We start from the raw sequence: 17,054 nt of genomic DNA on the forward strand, positions 1-17,054 counted from the left end.
CATTGCGAAAATTTGAATTCAATAAAAATCTCCCATAAAAAGCTTGCCTAATGACAAGAATTTAAGAATCAGGAGCAGAAATAGGCTATTCAGCCCATCGAGTCTACTCTGCCATTCAATAAGCTCATGAATAACCATTGTTGTTGGTGTAAAATGTCATGTGACTCACTAACTTCCTTCCTTTAGGTAAGGAAATCAGCTTGTCTACCAGACCCACAGCAATATGGTTGACACATATCTGGCCTCCGGGAAATTAAGCATGGACAATAAATGTTGGTTCAGTCAGCAATGTCCACAGCCTGTGAACCAAATAAAAGTAATTCCTGCCTCTATCTCTAAAGTTGGCAAGATTTCTTACTTTCTAGTAGTTTCATTGGTTCCATAGATTTTTAAATAATTAAAAATTTAGATAGATTAATAAACACTTCTCAGCATTAATGGAATAAAACATCTGTGAGGTTTATAGATCAACTATTGTACATACGAAGTACAAAATAATGATTTATATTTAGCTGCTGTTTTATTGTGTTACTATGTGAAGTACATGTACTCAATACTCAAGTTCTTGTTTGATTTTAAGTACACAAAGATTGTTAGAATTCTGTGTATCTGTGAAATCAATTCTATTCCAGCCTTGGGTTCTTGAGCTCAGGTAATGGTAGCTTTAAATACCCCTTGGTCGCAGAGGCATAATTAAAGCAAAAATCTCCATTTCTTCCCAGAATTCATGTCCTTTCCACTCGATAGCCTGAAATAAAGAAGATAAAATGGTTACTTAGAATAACTGAGAATTCCTGTAGAGGAATCAGGACATTTATATGAAAGGTCAGCAGCTTTTAAACAAGTGCAAAACTAACAGAAAATATGTGTTGTGAGGGGGTGAGAATAGTTGTAGGGTAAGATGTTGTTCATTGAATGGCTGGAAAAGACTTCAGCAATATTGCTTTATGCCTATAGTTTTAGGCAAGCAACACTTGAAGTATCGCAACTGAAGAAACACTTATAAGGATGAGCTATAGGGAAAGGCTGAATAGGCTGGGGCTGTTTCTCCTGGAGCGTTGGAGGCTGAGGGGGTGATCTTATAGAGGTTTATAAAATTATACGGGGCATGGATAGGGCAAATAGTCAAGGGCTTTTCCCTGGATTCGTCAAATCCAGAACTAGATGGCATAAGTTTAGAGTGAGAGGGGAAAGATTTATAAGGGATCTAAGGGGCATTTTTTCACACAAAGAGTGGTGCATGTATGAAATGAACTGCCAGAGGAAGTGGTGGAGGCTGGTACAATTACAGCATTTAAAGGACATCTGGATGGGTATATGAATAGTAAGGGTTTAGAGGGATATGGGCCAAATGCTGGCAAATGGGACTAGATTAATTTACAATATCTGGTCTGAAGGGCCTGTTTCCATGCTGTACATCTGTATGACTCTATGTTAATGAAGGCCTAGTCAAGAGGTACAAGGACTTTTTTGTTAACATCTCTTACTTACCAGTTTAGTTGGAAAATATACAAATGTATGGTTATGACATGGGGTAAACCCTCCTGCTTAATTTAAAACCAGCAACACAGAAAAGATTTATCCCGTGCAGTAATCTATAAAAATTCGAGTAGCCAAGAACTATTTAAAGTAAAATTAACAAATTTATTTCTTAAAGTATAACAGAGAATAATTAACTAACAACTAAGTAATAGTCCTTACTCTAATCTATCTTTTTCCTTCCCTTCTTTGGTACTCGTCCAGTAAAAACTCCAAATTAAGATTTACAAACAACACTTAGTGGGCAGCATGGCGGCACAGTGGTCAGCACTGCTGCCTCACAGCGCCAGAGACCCGGGTTCAATTCCCGCCTCAGGTGACTGACTGTGTGGAGTTTGCACATTCTCCCTGTGTCTGCGTGGGTTTCCTCCCACAGTCCAAAGATGTGCAGGTTAGGTGAATTGGCCATGCTAAATTGCCCGTAGTGTTAGGTAAGGGGTAGATGTAGGGGTACGGGTGGTTTGCACTTCGGCGGGGCGGTGTGGACTTGTTGGGCCGAAGGGCCTGTTTCCACACTGTAAGTAATCTAAACTTCTTATGTCAAAACCAAGCAGCTTTTGGTTCTTCTATTCGGATCTTCCTGTGACTTATTTTCTTCTTAGGAATTTCTGTGTCACAGGTTAGTGATCAAAAAGTATCTTTTAAGAGAGCTATTTTTCAGGTAGTCTGTTTACATGCTGGGCTTGGCAATTCTCCTCCCAACTGTTCAATTTTTCCCCGGTCATTGGCTTTTAAAATTGAACTGAGTATATTGACAATCTTGATTAAAATTTTGTATTTTTCAGGGAATAATTTAAATTGATTGGTCTAATTCAAATTATTTTTTGTCATTTCCAGGCACTCTAGTAGCTGGAGCACGTGTTACATTGTGTCTTATTGAGAACACTTGGTGTTGTCACTGCTAGCTTTTAACTCTCTTAAAAGGTATAGTTCACCCACATCTTCATAACAGTATTAGCAAACAGATCCTGGGAACATTGCGAAAGACTTTTGTGACCAATATCCAACATTGCATTCATGCTGTTACTGTGGGCCTGTATAATAAGGTTACAGCGGATACCAAGAGTAGGCTCTGATTCAAGCAAATGTGCAGGTGTAATAAAAAAAAGTGACTTTAAAAAAAAGGCCATTGACAAAGCATCAAGGCCTAGCAGATTGTTTAACGGTGCCTGTTTTACACATGCTTGATGTGTGTTTGCACATCTTGAGACAGAAATTCATTACACATCATATTCGTATATGCATCAAGTTAGATATCTATGTCTCATACCTGAAACGTATATATGATCCTTTGGATATGCAAAAAAGCAACCTAATGCCTGCATGATGCCTTCATTATTAATAAGGTTTGCCTCAGTGAACCAATGCTGGCTGGCTGTGTATAGAAAGAAATGGAACAACGTATACCCTAAGATAGCCTGAAAATCTAAGCTATTAGGTAAAACTCAGCTGGCCATGAATCTGTTGATGCCCTGACTCTTTGCTCTCCCAGTCACATAGGCAGCAGGTCAACTGTGATCAATTAACCTGTACATAGCAGCTGAGTGGTTGGCATTGCTGCCTCACAGCAGCAGGAACCCGGGTTCGATTCCAGCCTTGGGCGACTGCCCAGATGGAGTTTATACATTCTCCCCGTGTCTGCGTGGGTTTCCTCCAGGTGCTCCGGTTTCCTCCCAGAGTCCAAAGATGAGCAAGTTAGATGAATTGGCCATGCTAAATTGCCTGTAGTGTTCAGGGATGTGTAGGTTAGGTGCAGTAGTCAGGGGAAATGCAGAGTAATAGGTTGGGGGCTGGGACTGGGTGGGTTACTCTTCGGAGGGTCAGTGTGGACTTTTTGGGCCAAATGGCCTGTTTCCATACTGTAGTGATTCTATCTAAAATCCAGCACTAGATGTGCTTCTACTATAATATAACATATACTGAATACTCCACATTGTGTAAGAATTACAGCAGAAAACAGTTTAAGATTATCATTTGAGCTTGTAATGCATTTCATTTGCATGTGCTAGAAGGTAACTATATTTAATCATTGGGTCCTACTCTGTGTATGTAAAAATACATTTATGCATTGACTGTGCCTTCTTCATTGAGAAAGGTTTATGGAGGCTGCTGATTCCTTGTACACTGAGCATGACAACACTCTGATCTAAATGCCTGGGTCTGAGGTGAAGCAGCTCGCTAAGATTGACACTTGATAGATTCTGTTGCATCCACAAGCATAGTCAAATCAATCAGCACATTGTTCCCATGTAATACAAATTGATGTCCCCTTTCTTGCATCCCAATCCTGATGAATGCAAGATGTAAAGATTCAGTTCATGTCCCTTTTTAGTAATGTTTATGTTTTGTGTTGCCAAGCAATTATTTAATCACAAACCACCTTTGTTTCTGTTAGACATGGTTGCAACATGGAGCATTTACTCCCTGCCCCAATTTCCATTGACAAGTTTTACAATGATTCCTTGAATATTCAGTTAAATGCTGCCTTGCCAGTGAGTCTTGATATTAAGTACCTCTCACCTGTCGTAGAATCATAGTCATGTACAGCATGGAAACAGACCCTTCGGTTCAACCCGTCCATGCTGAGTAGATATCCCAACCCAATCTGCCAGCACCCGGCCCATATCCCTCCAAACCCTTCCTATTCATATACCCATCCAAATGCCTCTTAAATGTTGCAATTGTACCAGCCTCCACCACATCCTCTGGCAGCTCATTCCATACACGTACTACCCTCTGTGTGAAAAAGTTGCCCCTTAGGTCTCTTTTATATCTTTCCCCTCTCACCCTAAACCTATGCCCTCTAGTTCTGGACTCCCTGACCCCAGGGAAAAGACTTTGTCTATTTATCCTATCCATGCCCCTCATAATTTTGTAAACCTCTATAAGGTCACCCCTCAGCCTCTGACACTCCAGGGAAAACAACCCCAGCCTGTTTAGCTTCTCCCTGTACCTCAGATCCTCCAACCCTGGCAACATCCTTGTAAATCTTTTCTTAACCCTTTCAAGTTTCACAACATCTTTCCGTTAGGAAGGTGACCAGAATTGCACACAATATTCCAACAGTGGCCTAACCAATGTCCTGTACAGCCGCAACATGACCTCCCAACTCCTGTACTCAATACTCTGACCAACAAAGGAAAGCATACCAAACACCTTCTTCACTATCCTATCTACCTGTGACTCCACTTTCAAGAAGCTATGAACCTGCACTCCAAGGTCTCTTTGTTCAGCAACACTCTCTAGGACCTTACCATTAAGTGTATAGGTCCTGCTAAGATTTGCTTTCCCAAAATGCAGCTCCTCGCATTTATCTGAACTAAACTCCATCTGCCACTTCTCAGCCCATTGGCCCATCTGGTCCAGATCCTGTTGTAATCTGAGGTAACCCTCTTTGCTGTCCACTACACCTCCAATTTTGGTGTCATCTGCAAATTTCTACCTCTTATACTCGCATCCAAATCATTTATGTAAATGACAAAAAGTAGAGGGCCCAGCACTGATCCTTGTGGCACTCCATTGGTACAGGCCTCCAGTCTGAAAAACAACTCTCCACCACCACCCTCCGTCTTCTACCTGTCATCTGTAGTTCAGCTATTTTTGACAATGTTTTGACCCAGGCTGTAATTGGAACAGGAACTGAGTGACCCCGGTCGAACCCAAACTGAGCATCAATGAGCATGTTTTTGTGGAGTAGTCACCACTTGATAGCACAGTTGATGACTTCTCTGTTCATTTTGCTGATGGTGTAGTAATTGGCTGGATTGAATTTATCCTTTTGTGGACAGGACATACTTGGGCAATGTTCTACATTGCCTCAGACGCCAGTGTTGTAGTTGTATTGGAACAGCTTGGCTAGGGGCTGGCTAATTTTGGAGCACAGCGTTACTGCTGGATTGTTGTCAGGGGCCATGAGTATCAGTATTAGCTGTTTCTTAATGTGAGGTGAACTAAATAGAATGTTTGAAGACTGGCATCTATGATGCTTGGGATCTCAGAACAAGGCTCAGATTGTTCATCCACTCAGTACCTCTGGCTGAAGATGGTTGCAGAAGCTTCATCTTTGTCTTTTGCACTAATACTCTGGGAATCCCATTTTGAGGATGGGAATATTTTTGGAGCCTCTTCCTCCTGTTAGTTGTTTAATAGTGCATCAGGACCTTAAATCTAATTTGTTTGTCTTGGGATCACTTATCTCTTTATCGCACGTTGCTTCTTATGTTGGTACGCAAGTATTTAAGTCTTGTAATCTTGAAAGATTAAGTCTTCCTTCCACATCCGTCAGAAATTTACCTGTACATCTACCAATGTCATCTGTTGCACCCGGTGTGGTCTTCTTTACATCAGGGAGACAGGACACCTTCTTGCGGATCGTTTCAGAGAATATCTCTGGAACATCCGCACCCACCAGCCCCCCTGCCATGTGGCTGAACACCTCAACTCCCATTCCCCCTCCGTCAAGGGCTTGCAGGTCCTGGGCCTCCTCAACCGCCAAACCATTACCACCTGATGCCTAGAGGAGGAACACCTCATATTCCACCTTGGCACCCTGCAACCACATGGGATAAGTCTGGATTTAGCTTCCACATTTCCCCTCCCTTACATTATCCCAGTACCAAGCCTCCAATTCAGCACCACCCCTCGGACCTGTCCATCACTCCCCAGAATGACCTGTCACCTTCTCCCTTGACTTCATCCACCTATCGCTTTCCCAGCTATCTTCCCTCCAAAACCACCCCCCCTCCCATTTATCTCTCAGCCCTGACCCACAAGCTTCGTTCCTGAAGGGCTTATGCCAGAAACGTCAAATCTCCTGCTCCTCGGATGCTGCCTGACCTGCTGTTCTTTTCCAGCACTACACTCTCGTCTCTGAGCTCCAGCATCTGCAGTCCTCACTTTCTCCTATTAAGGTCTTGTAGCCTCACCAGCTTGCCAATTCATTTTTATATAAGCCTGGTATGGCTCTTGCAGCCTTCAGTCGATCGCTGTTGAGCACCTTGCTTGATGTTACTGGTACAATGCAGGCCTTGATGTTACTGAATTTGGTTGAATACTTTCTTAGTCTAGATTAGAGTGGTGCTGGAAAAGCACAGCAATTCAGGCAGCATCCAAGGAGCAGTAAAATTGACGTTTCGGGCAAAAGCCCTTCATCAGGAATACAGGTAGAGAGCCTGGAGAGATAAGTGAGAGGTGGGTGGGGGTGGGGAGAAAGTAGCATAGAGTACAATAGGTGAGTGGGGAAGGGGATGAAGGTGATAGGTCGGGGGGGGGGGAAGGGTGGAGTGAATAGGTGGAAAAGAAGATAGGCAAGAAAGGATAAGTCATGGGGACAGTGCTGAGTTGGAAGTTTGGAACTGGGGTGAGGTGGGGAAAGGGGAAATGAGGAAACTGTTGAAGTCCAAATTGATGCCCTGGGGTTGAAGTGTTCCGAGGCAGAAGATGAGGCGTTCTTCCTCCTGGCGTCTGGTGGTGAGGAAGCGGCGGTGAAGGAGGCCCAGGACCTCTATGTCCTCAGCAGAGTGAGAGGGGAGTTGAAGTGTTGGGCCAAACGGCGGTGTGGTTGATTGGTGCGGGTGTCCCAGAGATGTTCCCTAAAGCGCTCTGCTAGGAAGTGTCCAGTCTCCCCAATGTAGAGGCGACCGCATCGGGAGCAACGGATACAATAAATGATATTGGTGGATGTGCAGGTAAAACTTTGATGGATGTGGAAGGCTCCTATGGGGCCTTGGATGGAGGTGAGGGACGAGGTGTGCGCACAGGCTTTGCAAATCCTGCGGTGGCAGGGGAAGGTGCTAGGATGGGAGTGTGGGTTGTAGGAGGCCGTGGACCTGATCTGGTAGTCACGGAGGGAAAGGTCTTTGCGGAAGATGGAAAGTGGGGGGAGGGAAATATATCCCTGTGGTGGGGTCTGTTTGGAGGTGGCACAAATGTCGTTGGATGATTTGGTTTATGTGAAGGTTGGTAGGGTTGAAGGTAAGCACCAGGGGCGTTCTGTCCTTGTTATGGTGGGGACTGAGGGCGGAGCTGCGAAATGTGGACGAGATGCGTTGGAGGGCATCTTTAATCACGTGGGAAGGGAAATTGCGTTCTCTAAAGAAGGAGGCCATCTGGTGTGTTCTGTGGTGGAACTGATCCTCCTGGGAGCAGATACGGCAGAGGCAGAGGAATTGGGAATACAAGAAGGCATTTTTGCAGTAGGTAGGGTGGGAAAAGGTGTAATCCAGGTAGCTATGGGAGTCGGTGTGTTTGTAAAAAATGTCAGTGTCAAGTCGGTCGTCATTAATGGAGATGGAGAGGTCCAGGAAGGGGAGGAAGGTGTCAGAGATGGTCCAACTAAATTTAAGGTCGGGGGGAATGTGTTGATGAATTGCTCAACCTCTTCATGGGAGCACGAGGTGGCACCAATGCAGTCATCAATGTAGTGGAGGTAGAGGTGGGGAGTGGTGCCGGTGTAATTACGGAAGATCGACTGTTATACGTAGCCAACAAAGAGTTCGGCATAGCTGGGGCCCCTATAGATGTCCATGGCTACCCCTTTGGTCTGGAGAAAGTGGGAGTATTCGAAGGAGAAATTGCTAAGGGTGAGGACCAGTTCGGCCAAATGAATGAGAGTGTCGGTGGAAGGGTACTGTTGGGGACATTGGTAGAGGAAGAAACGGATTGCTTGGAGGTCCTAGTCATGGTGGATGGAGGTTTAGATTCGATTAGATTAGATTACTTAGTGTGGAGACAGGCTCTTCGGCCCAACAAGTCCACACTGGCCCGCCGTCGAGGGACTGGATATCCATGGTGAAGATGAGGCATTGGGGGCCAGGGAAACGGGAGTCTTGGAGGAGGTAGAGGGCGTGGGTAGTGTCTTGGACGTATGTGGGGAGTTCCTGCACCTGGGGGGATAGGACAATGTCAAGGTAGGTAGAAATGAGTTCAGTGGGGCAGGAACATGCTGAGACAATGGGTTGGCCAGGGTGGTCAGGCTTGTGGATCTTGGGAAGGAGGTAGAACCGGGCAGTGTGGGATTCCCAGACTATAAGGTTGGAAGCTGTGGGTGGGTGATCTCCTGAGGTGCTGAGGTTCTGTATGGTCTGGGAGATAATGGTTTGGTGATGGGGTGTGGGGACATAGTCGAGGGGGCGGTAGGAAGAGGTGTCCTCGAGTTGGAGTTTGGCTTCAGCGGTGTAGAGGTCAGTGCGCCAGACTACCACTGCGCCCCCTTTATCTGCTGGCTTGATGGTGAGGTTGTGGTTGGAGCAGAGGGATTGGAGGGCTGCGCGTTGTGAGGGTGAGAGGTTGGAGTGGGGGAGGGGGGGTAGACAGGTTGAGGTGGTTAATGTCCCAGTGGCAGTTGGAAATGAAGAGGTCAAGGGCGGGTAATAGACCAGCACGGTGTGTCCAGGTGATGCAGTGTGTTGGAGGTGGGCGAAGGGGTCCTCAGAAGATGGGCGGGAGTCCTGATTGTGAAAGTAAGCTCTGAGGCGGAGGCAGCAGAAGAAGTATTCGACATCATGGCGTGTATTAAATTCATTGATGCGTGGGTGGAGGGGGAAAGGTGAGTCCTTTGCTGAGGACTGATCATTCGTCCTCAGTGAGGGGGAGGTCTGGACAGAACACCCCTGGTGCTTACCTTCCACCCCACGAATCTTCGCATAAACCAAATTACCCACCAACATTTTCGCCACCTCCAAACAGACCCCACCACCAGGGATATATTTCCCTCCCCACCCCTTTCCGCCTTCCGCAAAGACCGTTTCCTCCGTGACTACCTGGTCAGGTCCACGCCCCCCTACAACCCACCCTCCCCTCATGGCACCTTCCCCTGCCACCGCAGGAATTGCAAAACCTGCGCCCACACCACCTCCCTCACCTCCTTCCAAGGCCCCATAGGAGCCTTCCACATCCATCAAAGTTTTACCTGCACATCCACCAATATTATTTATTGTATCCGTTGCTCCCGATGCAGTCTCTTCTACATTTGGGAGACTGGACGCCTTCTAGCAGAGCACTTTAGGAAACATCTCTGGGACACCTGCACCAATCAACCACACCGCCCTGTGGCCCAACATTTCAACTCTCCCTCCCACTCTGCCGGGGACATGGAGGTCCTGGGCCTCCTTCACTGCCGCTCCCTTACCACCAGACACCTGGAGGAAGAACGCCTCATCTTCCGCCTCAGAACACTTCAACTCCAGGGCATCAATTTGGACTTCAACAGTTTCCTCATTTCCCCTTCCCCCTCCTCACCCCAGTTCCAAACTTCCAGCTCAGCACTGTCCCCATGACTTGTCCTACCTGCCTATCTTCTTTTCCATCTATCCACTCCACCCTTCCCCCCCCGACCTATCACCTTCATTCCCTCCCCCACTCACCCATTGTACTTTATGCTACTTTCTCCCCACCCCCACCCCCACCCTCCTCTCACTTATCTCTCCACCCTTCAGGCTCTCTGCCTGTATTTCTGATGAAGGGCTTTTGCCCAAAACATCGATTTTCCTGCTTCTCGGATGCTGCCTGAACTGCTGTGCTTTTCCAGCACCACTCTAATCTAGACTCTGGTTTCCAGCATCTGCAATCGTTGTTTTTACCTGAGTACTTTCTTATGCAGCTGATGACAAACTTTGCCTTGTGCATGTCCACTTTTGAATTGCTAGATTTGTTATGTATCCCATTCAGCATAGTGATAGTACCATATAATACAAAAGAGGGTAGCCTCAATATGAAGACAGAACTTTGTCTCCACAAGGTCTCTGCATGTTAGTCCTATCTTTAGTGATGCACAGGTGGCTGCCTTACAGGGACCAGCGTTCAATTCCAGTAAAGGAATTGGGATGCCATGTTGCTGCTATACAGGACATTTTGGTGAGGCCACTTTTGGAATATCGCATGATTCTAGTCTCCTACTATAAGGAGGATGTTAGTAAACCTGAAAGGGTTCAGAAGAGATGTATAAGGATGTTGCTGGATTTAGAGAATTTGAGCTATAGGGAAAAGCTAATTAGGCTGGGGGCTATTTTCCCTGAAACGTCAAAGCTGAGGGGTGACTTTACGAGGTTTATAAGATTATGAGGTCATGGATAGGTCTTTTTCCCAGGGTAGGGGAGTCTAGAACTGGAGAACATAGGCTTAAGGTAAGAGGAGAAAGATTTAAAAGCAAACTGAGGGGCATCTTTTTCATGCAGAGGGTGGTGCATGTATGGAACGAGCTACTACAGAAAGTGATGGAGGCAAGTACAATTACAACAGAGGTTTATAAGGAGCTTGGAAAGGGTAAATAGACAAAGGAGAGCAGAGGATAGTGAGCATATAGAATGAGCTGCCAGAGGAAGTGGTTGAGGCTGATACAATTACAACATTTAGAAGGCACCTGGATGAGTATATAATTTTCCTGCTCCTCAGATACTGCCTGACCTGCTGTGCTTTTCCAGCAATACACTCTCGGCTCTGATCTCCAGTATCTGCAGACCTCACTTTCTTCATGCTGAAATTGTGCATATAGAGTCATAGTCATAGAGATGTACAGCATGGAAACAGACCCTTCGGTCCAACCTGTCCACGCCGACCAGATATCCCAACCCGATCTAGTCCCACCTGCCAGCACCCGGCCCATATCCCTCCAACTGTTCAGGGATGTGTAAACTAGGTGGATTAGCCATGGGAAATGCAGGGTTACAAGGATAGGTTAGGTAGCTGAATCTGGATGAGATGTTCTTCAGAGGTTCATTGTGGGCCTGATGGGTCAAATGGCCTCCTTCTGCACTCCAAGGATTCAATTACTCTATGACATAAGATGTGGATAGATGCATCAGGTAGATAGATTGATGAGGACCAAATCTAGTTTTGTAAATCTGTCCTGAAGAACTCAACTAGCTTGGTCAAAAGTCATGCTACTAAACAACTCCTAGAAACAATATTGAAGTCCACACCCAGAGTACATGATTTGTCCTTACAGTGCTTCATCTAATCGTGTATACCTTCATTTACAATTTTTATACAATTTTAAAATAATTTAAACAATAAAGAATATGGATAGGATTGTTAAGGCAAGGATTTATTGTCTATGACTAACCCCCTTGACAAGGTGGCCCTTTGCAAACACTTTTGAATACAGTTTTGAGGCTTGCTAAGCCAATTCAGAAGGCAGTTAAGAATCAATCATGTTGCTGTTAGTCTTGAGTCATATATCAGCAAGGAAAACAAGGCAGATCTTCTTCCTGAAGGATTATGAATGAGTCAAAGGGGTAGTTTCATCAGTGTATGAGTTTTTATTCCAGGTGTTCCTTAATGGAATTTAAGATCTCCAATTGCTGTGTGGGTCTCAGAATCATGGAGTTATACAGCTTGGAAACAGACCCTTCAGTTCAGCAGTCCATGCCGACCATAATCCCAAACTAAACTAGTCCCACTTGGCTGTGCTTGGCCCATATCTCTCCAAACCATTCCTATTCACGAACTTATCCAAATATCTTTGAAAAGTTGTAATTGTACTTGCATCACCTTGCGGGGATTTGAAATCATATGTCCAGCTCATTTAGAAACCATAAGAACTGCAGATGCTGTGAATCAGAAACACAAACAGAAGTTGCTGGAAAAGCTCAGCGTCTTGCAGCATCTGTGAAGAGAAATCAAAGTTAACATTTCAGGTCCAGTGACCCTTCCTCAGGGTCTTTTGCGGAAGATAGGGTCAAAGGAAGGGGTAAGGAGTAAATGACAGAAAGAGAAACGTCCAAAGACAGAGAAGAACAGTTGGACAGAAAAAGTCTGTTCAACCCCCATGACCCTATATTTTGCACATAAACTGACATTTTCTTAGTTACCATCAGTTCTGAGGAAGGGTCACTGGACCCGAAGCATTAACTTTGATTTCTTTTCACAGATGCTGCCAGGTCTGCTGAGCTTTTCCAGCAACTTCTGTTTTTGTCCAGTTACTACATTACTATGATTTTAATGGACATCGTCTGAACATAATAGAATGTTAAATTTAGAATAAATTTTCTAGGATCAAACTTTCCTGTCAGACAGAATATAAGAACATTTAATTTGCATGAGCACAGTAAAAAGAAAATGGATTCTGGCAGTAGTAGCACAACAAGACAAAACTACAACGGGTCTCGTAAATGAATTGTAGATGGCATTTGATTCTTAGATGTGGCCTCATTTAAGAGAGCTAAAACATATAATGACGAACTTATTCACTATTACAAATTATTAACAACATAATATAGTGCTAATGTTACTGGACTAATGATACAGAGACACAAGTTCAAATCCTTCCACAGCAATGGGACAAATTTAAATATAATTAATTAATAAACCAAATGAAAAGCTAATCTCAGGATTAATGATAGTCTATCTGATGTGACACTCTTCGAGCTCACAAATAACTTTCAATGAAAGAAATCTGATGTCCTTAACTGGTCTGACCTACAAGTGACTTCAGACACAACAATGAAGTTATTTCATAACTGCCCTTAAAAATGGCATGGCAGACCACTAAGTTGTATCAAATAATTTCAGAAAAGTTGCAGTTGAAGAAGGTGGCTCAACACCAATTTCTCAAGAGCAAAGTTAAAAATCACACAACATCAGGTTATAGTCCAACAGGTTTAATTGGAAGCATTAGCTTTCAGAGCACTGCTCCTTCATCAGGTGGTTGTGACTCTCTCACAACCCTGATCCCTAACCCTATCACAACCACCTGATGAACGAGCAGTGCTCCAAAGATTAGTGCTTCCAATTAAACTTGTTGGACTATAACCTGGTGATGTGTGATTTTTAACTTTGTACACCCCAGTCCAGCACCGGCATCTTCTTCTCAAGACCAATTAGGGATGGGCCTTGCCAGTGATACTGACATCTGATTGAAAGAATTTTTTAAAAAAATGAGTTGAATGAAAAAGCCCTGTGCAAATTTATTTAAATACAATAATTAATTTATCTGCTCCTTTACTTGCACAAATGCATCAGATAGACAGATTAATGAGGGCTAGATCAAGTCGATTTTTCCACTTTCTTGGTTGTTGCCTGCCACAAACCCAGTTGAGCAGATCCGCCCTTAAGGACTCAACCTGCTCGGTCAATAGTAGTGCTAAGATGTAACTCCTAGCAACAATATTGAAGTCCCCACCCAGAATACACGATGTGCCCTTACAGTGCTTCATCTAATTGTGCGCACCTTCATTTTCACTTTCAATTTTTAAAGAAATTAAAGAATAAGGAATTTGGATGAGATTGTTAGGACAAGGATTTATTGTCATTATGGTGGTGGCTTACAGTCACTGTTTGAATGTAATTTCAAGGCTTGCTAAATTCCTTTACCTACACATACCTTATCAATTATCCAGTTAAAGTCATTCAGTCTTGTGTACATTGTGTCTAAGACAAGGACTTTGCTAGTGTTTGAGTCTTCATTCATTGCCATCCCCAGCAAAATAAATGCTTTAGGTTCAGAAACTGCTCATGTAGTAACAGGAAATAAAAATAAAAGCATGAAGATTTTAAAAATCAATTAAATGCAATCACTTCATTACAAGGTTTAACATGCAATTGCAGTTTGGCAATAAATTTAATTTTTGAAACAAATATATTGCATTTTCTTCAACTGTTAAGTTTTTTAATATCAGTTTAATAAGTGTGAGATTATTAAATTTTGTTGGAGGAATAGAGAGGCAACTCATTATAAATGGATAGAAAATTCAGAGTGCTTCAGTGCAGAGGGTTCTGGGTATCCTTGTTTATGAATCACAGAAAACTAGTATGCAAGTACAGCAGGTAATGAGGAAGGCAAATTGAATTTTGGCATTTATTACTAAAGGATTAGAGGAAAAAATATAAGGAAGTGCTGTGGCAACAAGGCAGTAGTGAGACTGCACCTGGAGTATTGCGAACAATTTTGATTCCTTTAGTTAAGGAAGGATGTAATTGTATAATAGATAGTTTAGAAGACGTTCACTAGTTGGATTCCAGACACGAGGGGCTTATCTTATGAAGAGAGATTGAATAGTTCAGGCCTACACACCCTAGATTTTAGAAGAAGGAGGGGAGATCTAATTGAAATATATGAGATGCTAAAGGGGGAATTAACATTCTAGAACAAGAGGTTATTGTTTTAGGATAAGGGGTAGCAGCTTTAAAACAGATGAAGAGAAAGTACTCCTCTCAGATGGTTGTGGAATTAATTAACCGAGGATGCGGTGGATGCTGGGGCATTGAGTAAATTGAGACGTTTAATTCGTAACGGGTAGAATTGTTACAAACAGTGGGCATGAAGGCAGAGTTCAAGCTGAGATGAGATCAGCCATGATTGTATTAAATGATAGAGCAGGCTTGAGGGGCTGAATTGCCTGCTCCTGCTCCTAGTTCTTAAATTTGTAAGTTTACTGCTGCATTAAATATTTCTTCCTATTTTTGAGGTACAGTTGAACTTCCCTGTATAAAACTGTTTTAAAATAATTGCTTCTTGCAAGAGACATATTTATTTTTTTATGGAGCCATTTTAAATATATTTACTTTGCATAATTAAGAGATCTCAGATTAGACAATTTATCAACTACATTTTCAAGTAGAACTTAAAAATGTTTAGAAGCTAAACAAAAAAAAATCATAAATTTGCAAACTTACAAACTGGACTCTTCCAAATCACAATCGGAGTTCCTTCTTCATTGAAATGAGGAGTAAGATCTATTTCTTTCTCAGCACTTATCCTGTAAAAATTAAAGAATTTAATTATCTTTGTTGATTTTGGGCAAGACAGCAGAAATTAGGAGAGATGAAGTGACAGATCTGAATCTAATGAAGACAAGCTTATTATGAATGGCGGAGCGAGATATCAGGATTTGGAAGTTAGGGATATTAATTGCATCAAGGAGGACATAGAGGCACTGATCAACAGAGGAGAGGCTGAATACACCTCTGTTCCTACTGGCCCAATGTTCCTAGCTTCTTCAGTCAGCAAATCCAATCTCCTTTTTTACTGTTGGATTTCATGGATTCTGGAAAAACAAATCTGGCAATTTATGATTACATTTAATTTTATTTAAAAAAGCCATTCACTCTCAGGATGTGAATGTGACTGGCTGGGCAGACATTTATTGCCTGTTCCTAGTTGTCCTCGAGACAGCGATGGTGAGCTGCCTTCGTGAACTGCTGCAGTCCATTTGGTGTAGGCACACCCATAAAGCCTTGAGAGGGAGAGTTCCAGGGTTTTAACCTGATGATACTGAAGAAATGGCAATATGTCTTGAAGTTAGGATGATGAGTGGTTTCAAGGGGAACATGCAGATTATAGTGTTCCATTGTCTTTCAAGATAGTAGCAATCATGGGTTTGGAAGGTGCAGTCCAAGGAGCCTTGGTGAATGCCTGTGATGAATCGTGTAGAGAATACACACTGTTGCTGTTGACCATTAGCGATCAAAGGACTGGATATTGAGGAATTGATGCCCACAAGCAGGCTACTTTGTTTTTGTTGGTGTCAAGCTTCCTGAATGTTGCTAGAATTGCACTCATCCAGGAATGTGGGAAGCATTCAAACATATTTCTGACTTGTGTCTAGATCGTGGACAGACTATGGAGTCAGGAGGTGACTTATCTATTATAGGATTCCTAGCCTGAGACCGACTTCATAGAGACTGCACTTATGTGACAAGTTCAGTTTTGTTTCTGGTCAATAGCAACCCTCTCTATTTTAATAGTGGGGCATTCAGTTATGGTGATGCCATTGAATGTCAAGAGATGATTATTAGATTGTCCCTTGTTGGAGATGGTCACTATCTGGCACCTTTTTGAGGCCAAGCACAATGTACCAAGTATAAGGCTTCAGTATATTTCTTTCTTAATATTGAACCATCTAAGTTCTGCCTGCCTAAGATAATAGCCTCATTATAATAGAATTACATGTTCATTGCCCCAATATGCTAGTACTCTACAATCGTTCTAAGTTTTTAATTAAACTTAGAGTCAAAAAATAAGTTTAGTAAGCGGTTCACAAAAGTCACTAAAGTATTAGGAGGCTGTTAGGAGCATTCAGATTGATCCATGTTTGCATTTGGTCCAGACTCTAAATCATTTGAAACTCGTCTGTCCTTTAAGATAATATAGGACCTTAAAACAGCTTGCTTAAATAATATCAACATTCACCACAAGGTAGAGTTCATCATCTCCTTTTCCCAATAATGCATCCAAAACTTTGTTGTTTGCCATCAAATTAGATTTGTTTTCATTGCAATAAAAATAGACAAATTGTTAAATTAAACCCCCACTCATGGTGAAATAATTTAAACCAGTAAGGAAAGTACGATCAAGCCTTCTCCCTTATTCCTGTTTCTTAGCCATTCACCAGTCACAGCAATGGTAGGGGCAGATGAAAATGGTACTGATTATTCAATATATAAACGCATTGACAAATCATTTTGGGAAAAGAACACAGCAAATTGAAGTATACAGCTATTTGTAAAATTTTTAGAATGAACAAACACAGATCCTGTGATAAAGGAGATTAGAAGCATGAAATGGGTGCACCAATGAT

At 42.9% G+C, this 17,054-nt stretch overlaps 1 protein-coding gene across 1 annotated transcript in view; it reads right to left on the minus strand.

Annotated features, from left to right (window-relative positions):
- Positions 1–664: 664 nt before the first annotated feature.
- The window catches only part of LOC140492255 (ufm1-specific protease 2-like), a 60,643-nt gene continuing 44,253 nt past the window's right edge, over positions 665–17,054 (minus strand). Inside the window, exons 10-12 of the mRNA XM_072591189.1 lie at positions 15,151–15,233; positions 13,859–13,983; positions 665–748 (exon numbers count right to left, since the gene is read on the minus strand). Coding sequence (XP_072447290.1) covers positions 665–748; positions 13,859–13,983; positions 15,151–15,233 — 292 coding nt within the window. The remainder of the gene's footprint in view (positions 749–13,858; positions 13,984–15,150; positions 15,234–17,054) is intronic.

The sequence above is a fragment of the Chiloscyllium punctatum genome, chromosome 2 (genome assembly GCF_047496795.1).
Source record: "Chiloscyllium punctatum isolate Juve2018m chromosome 2, sChiPun1.3, whole genome shotgun sequence".
In the NCBI taxonomy this organism is placed as follows: domain Eukaryota; kingdom Metazoa; phylum Chordata; class Chondrichthyes; order Orectolobiformes; family Hemiscylliidae; genus Chiloscyllium; species Chiloscyllium punctatum.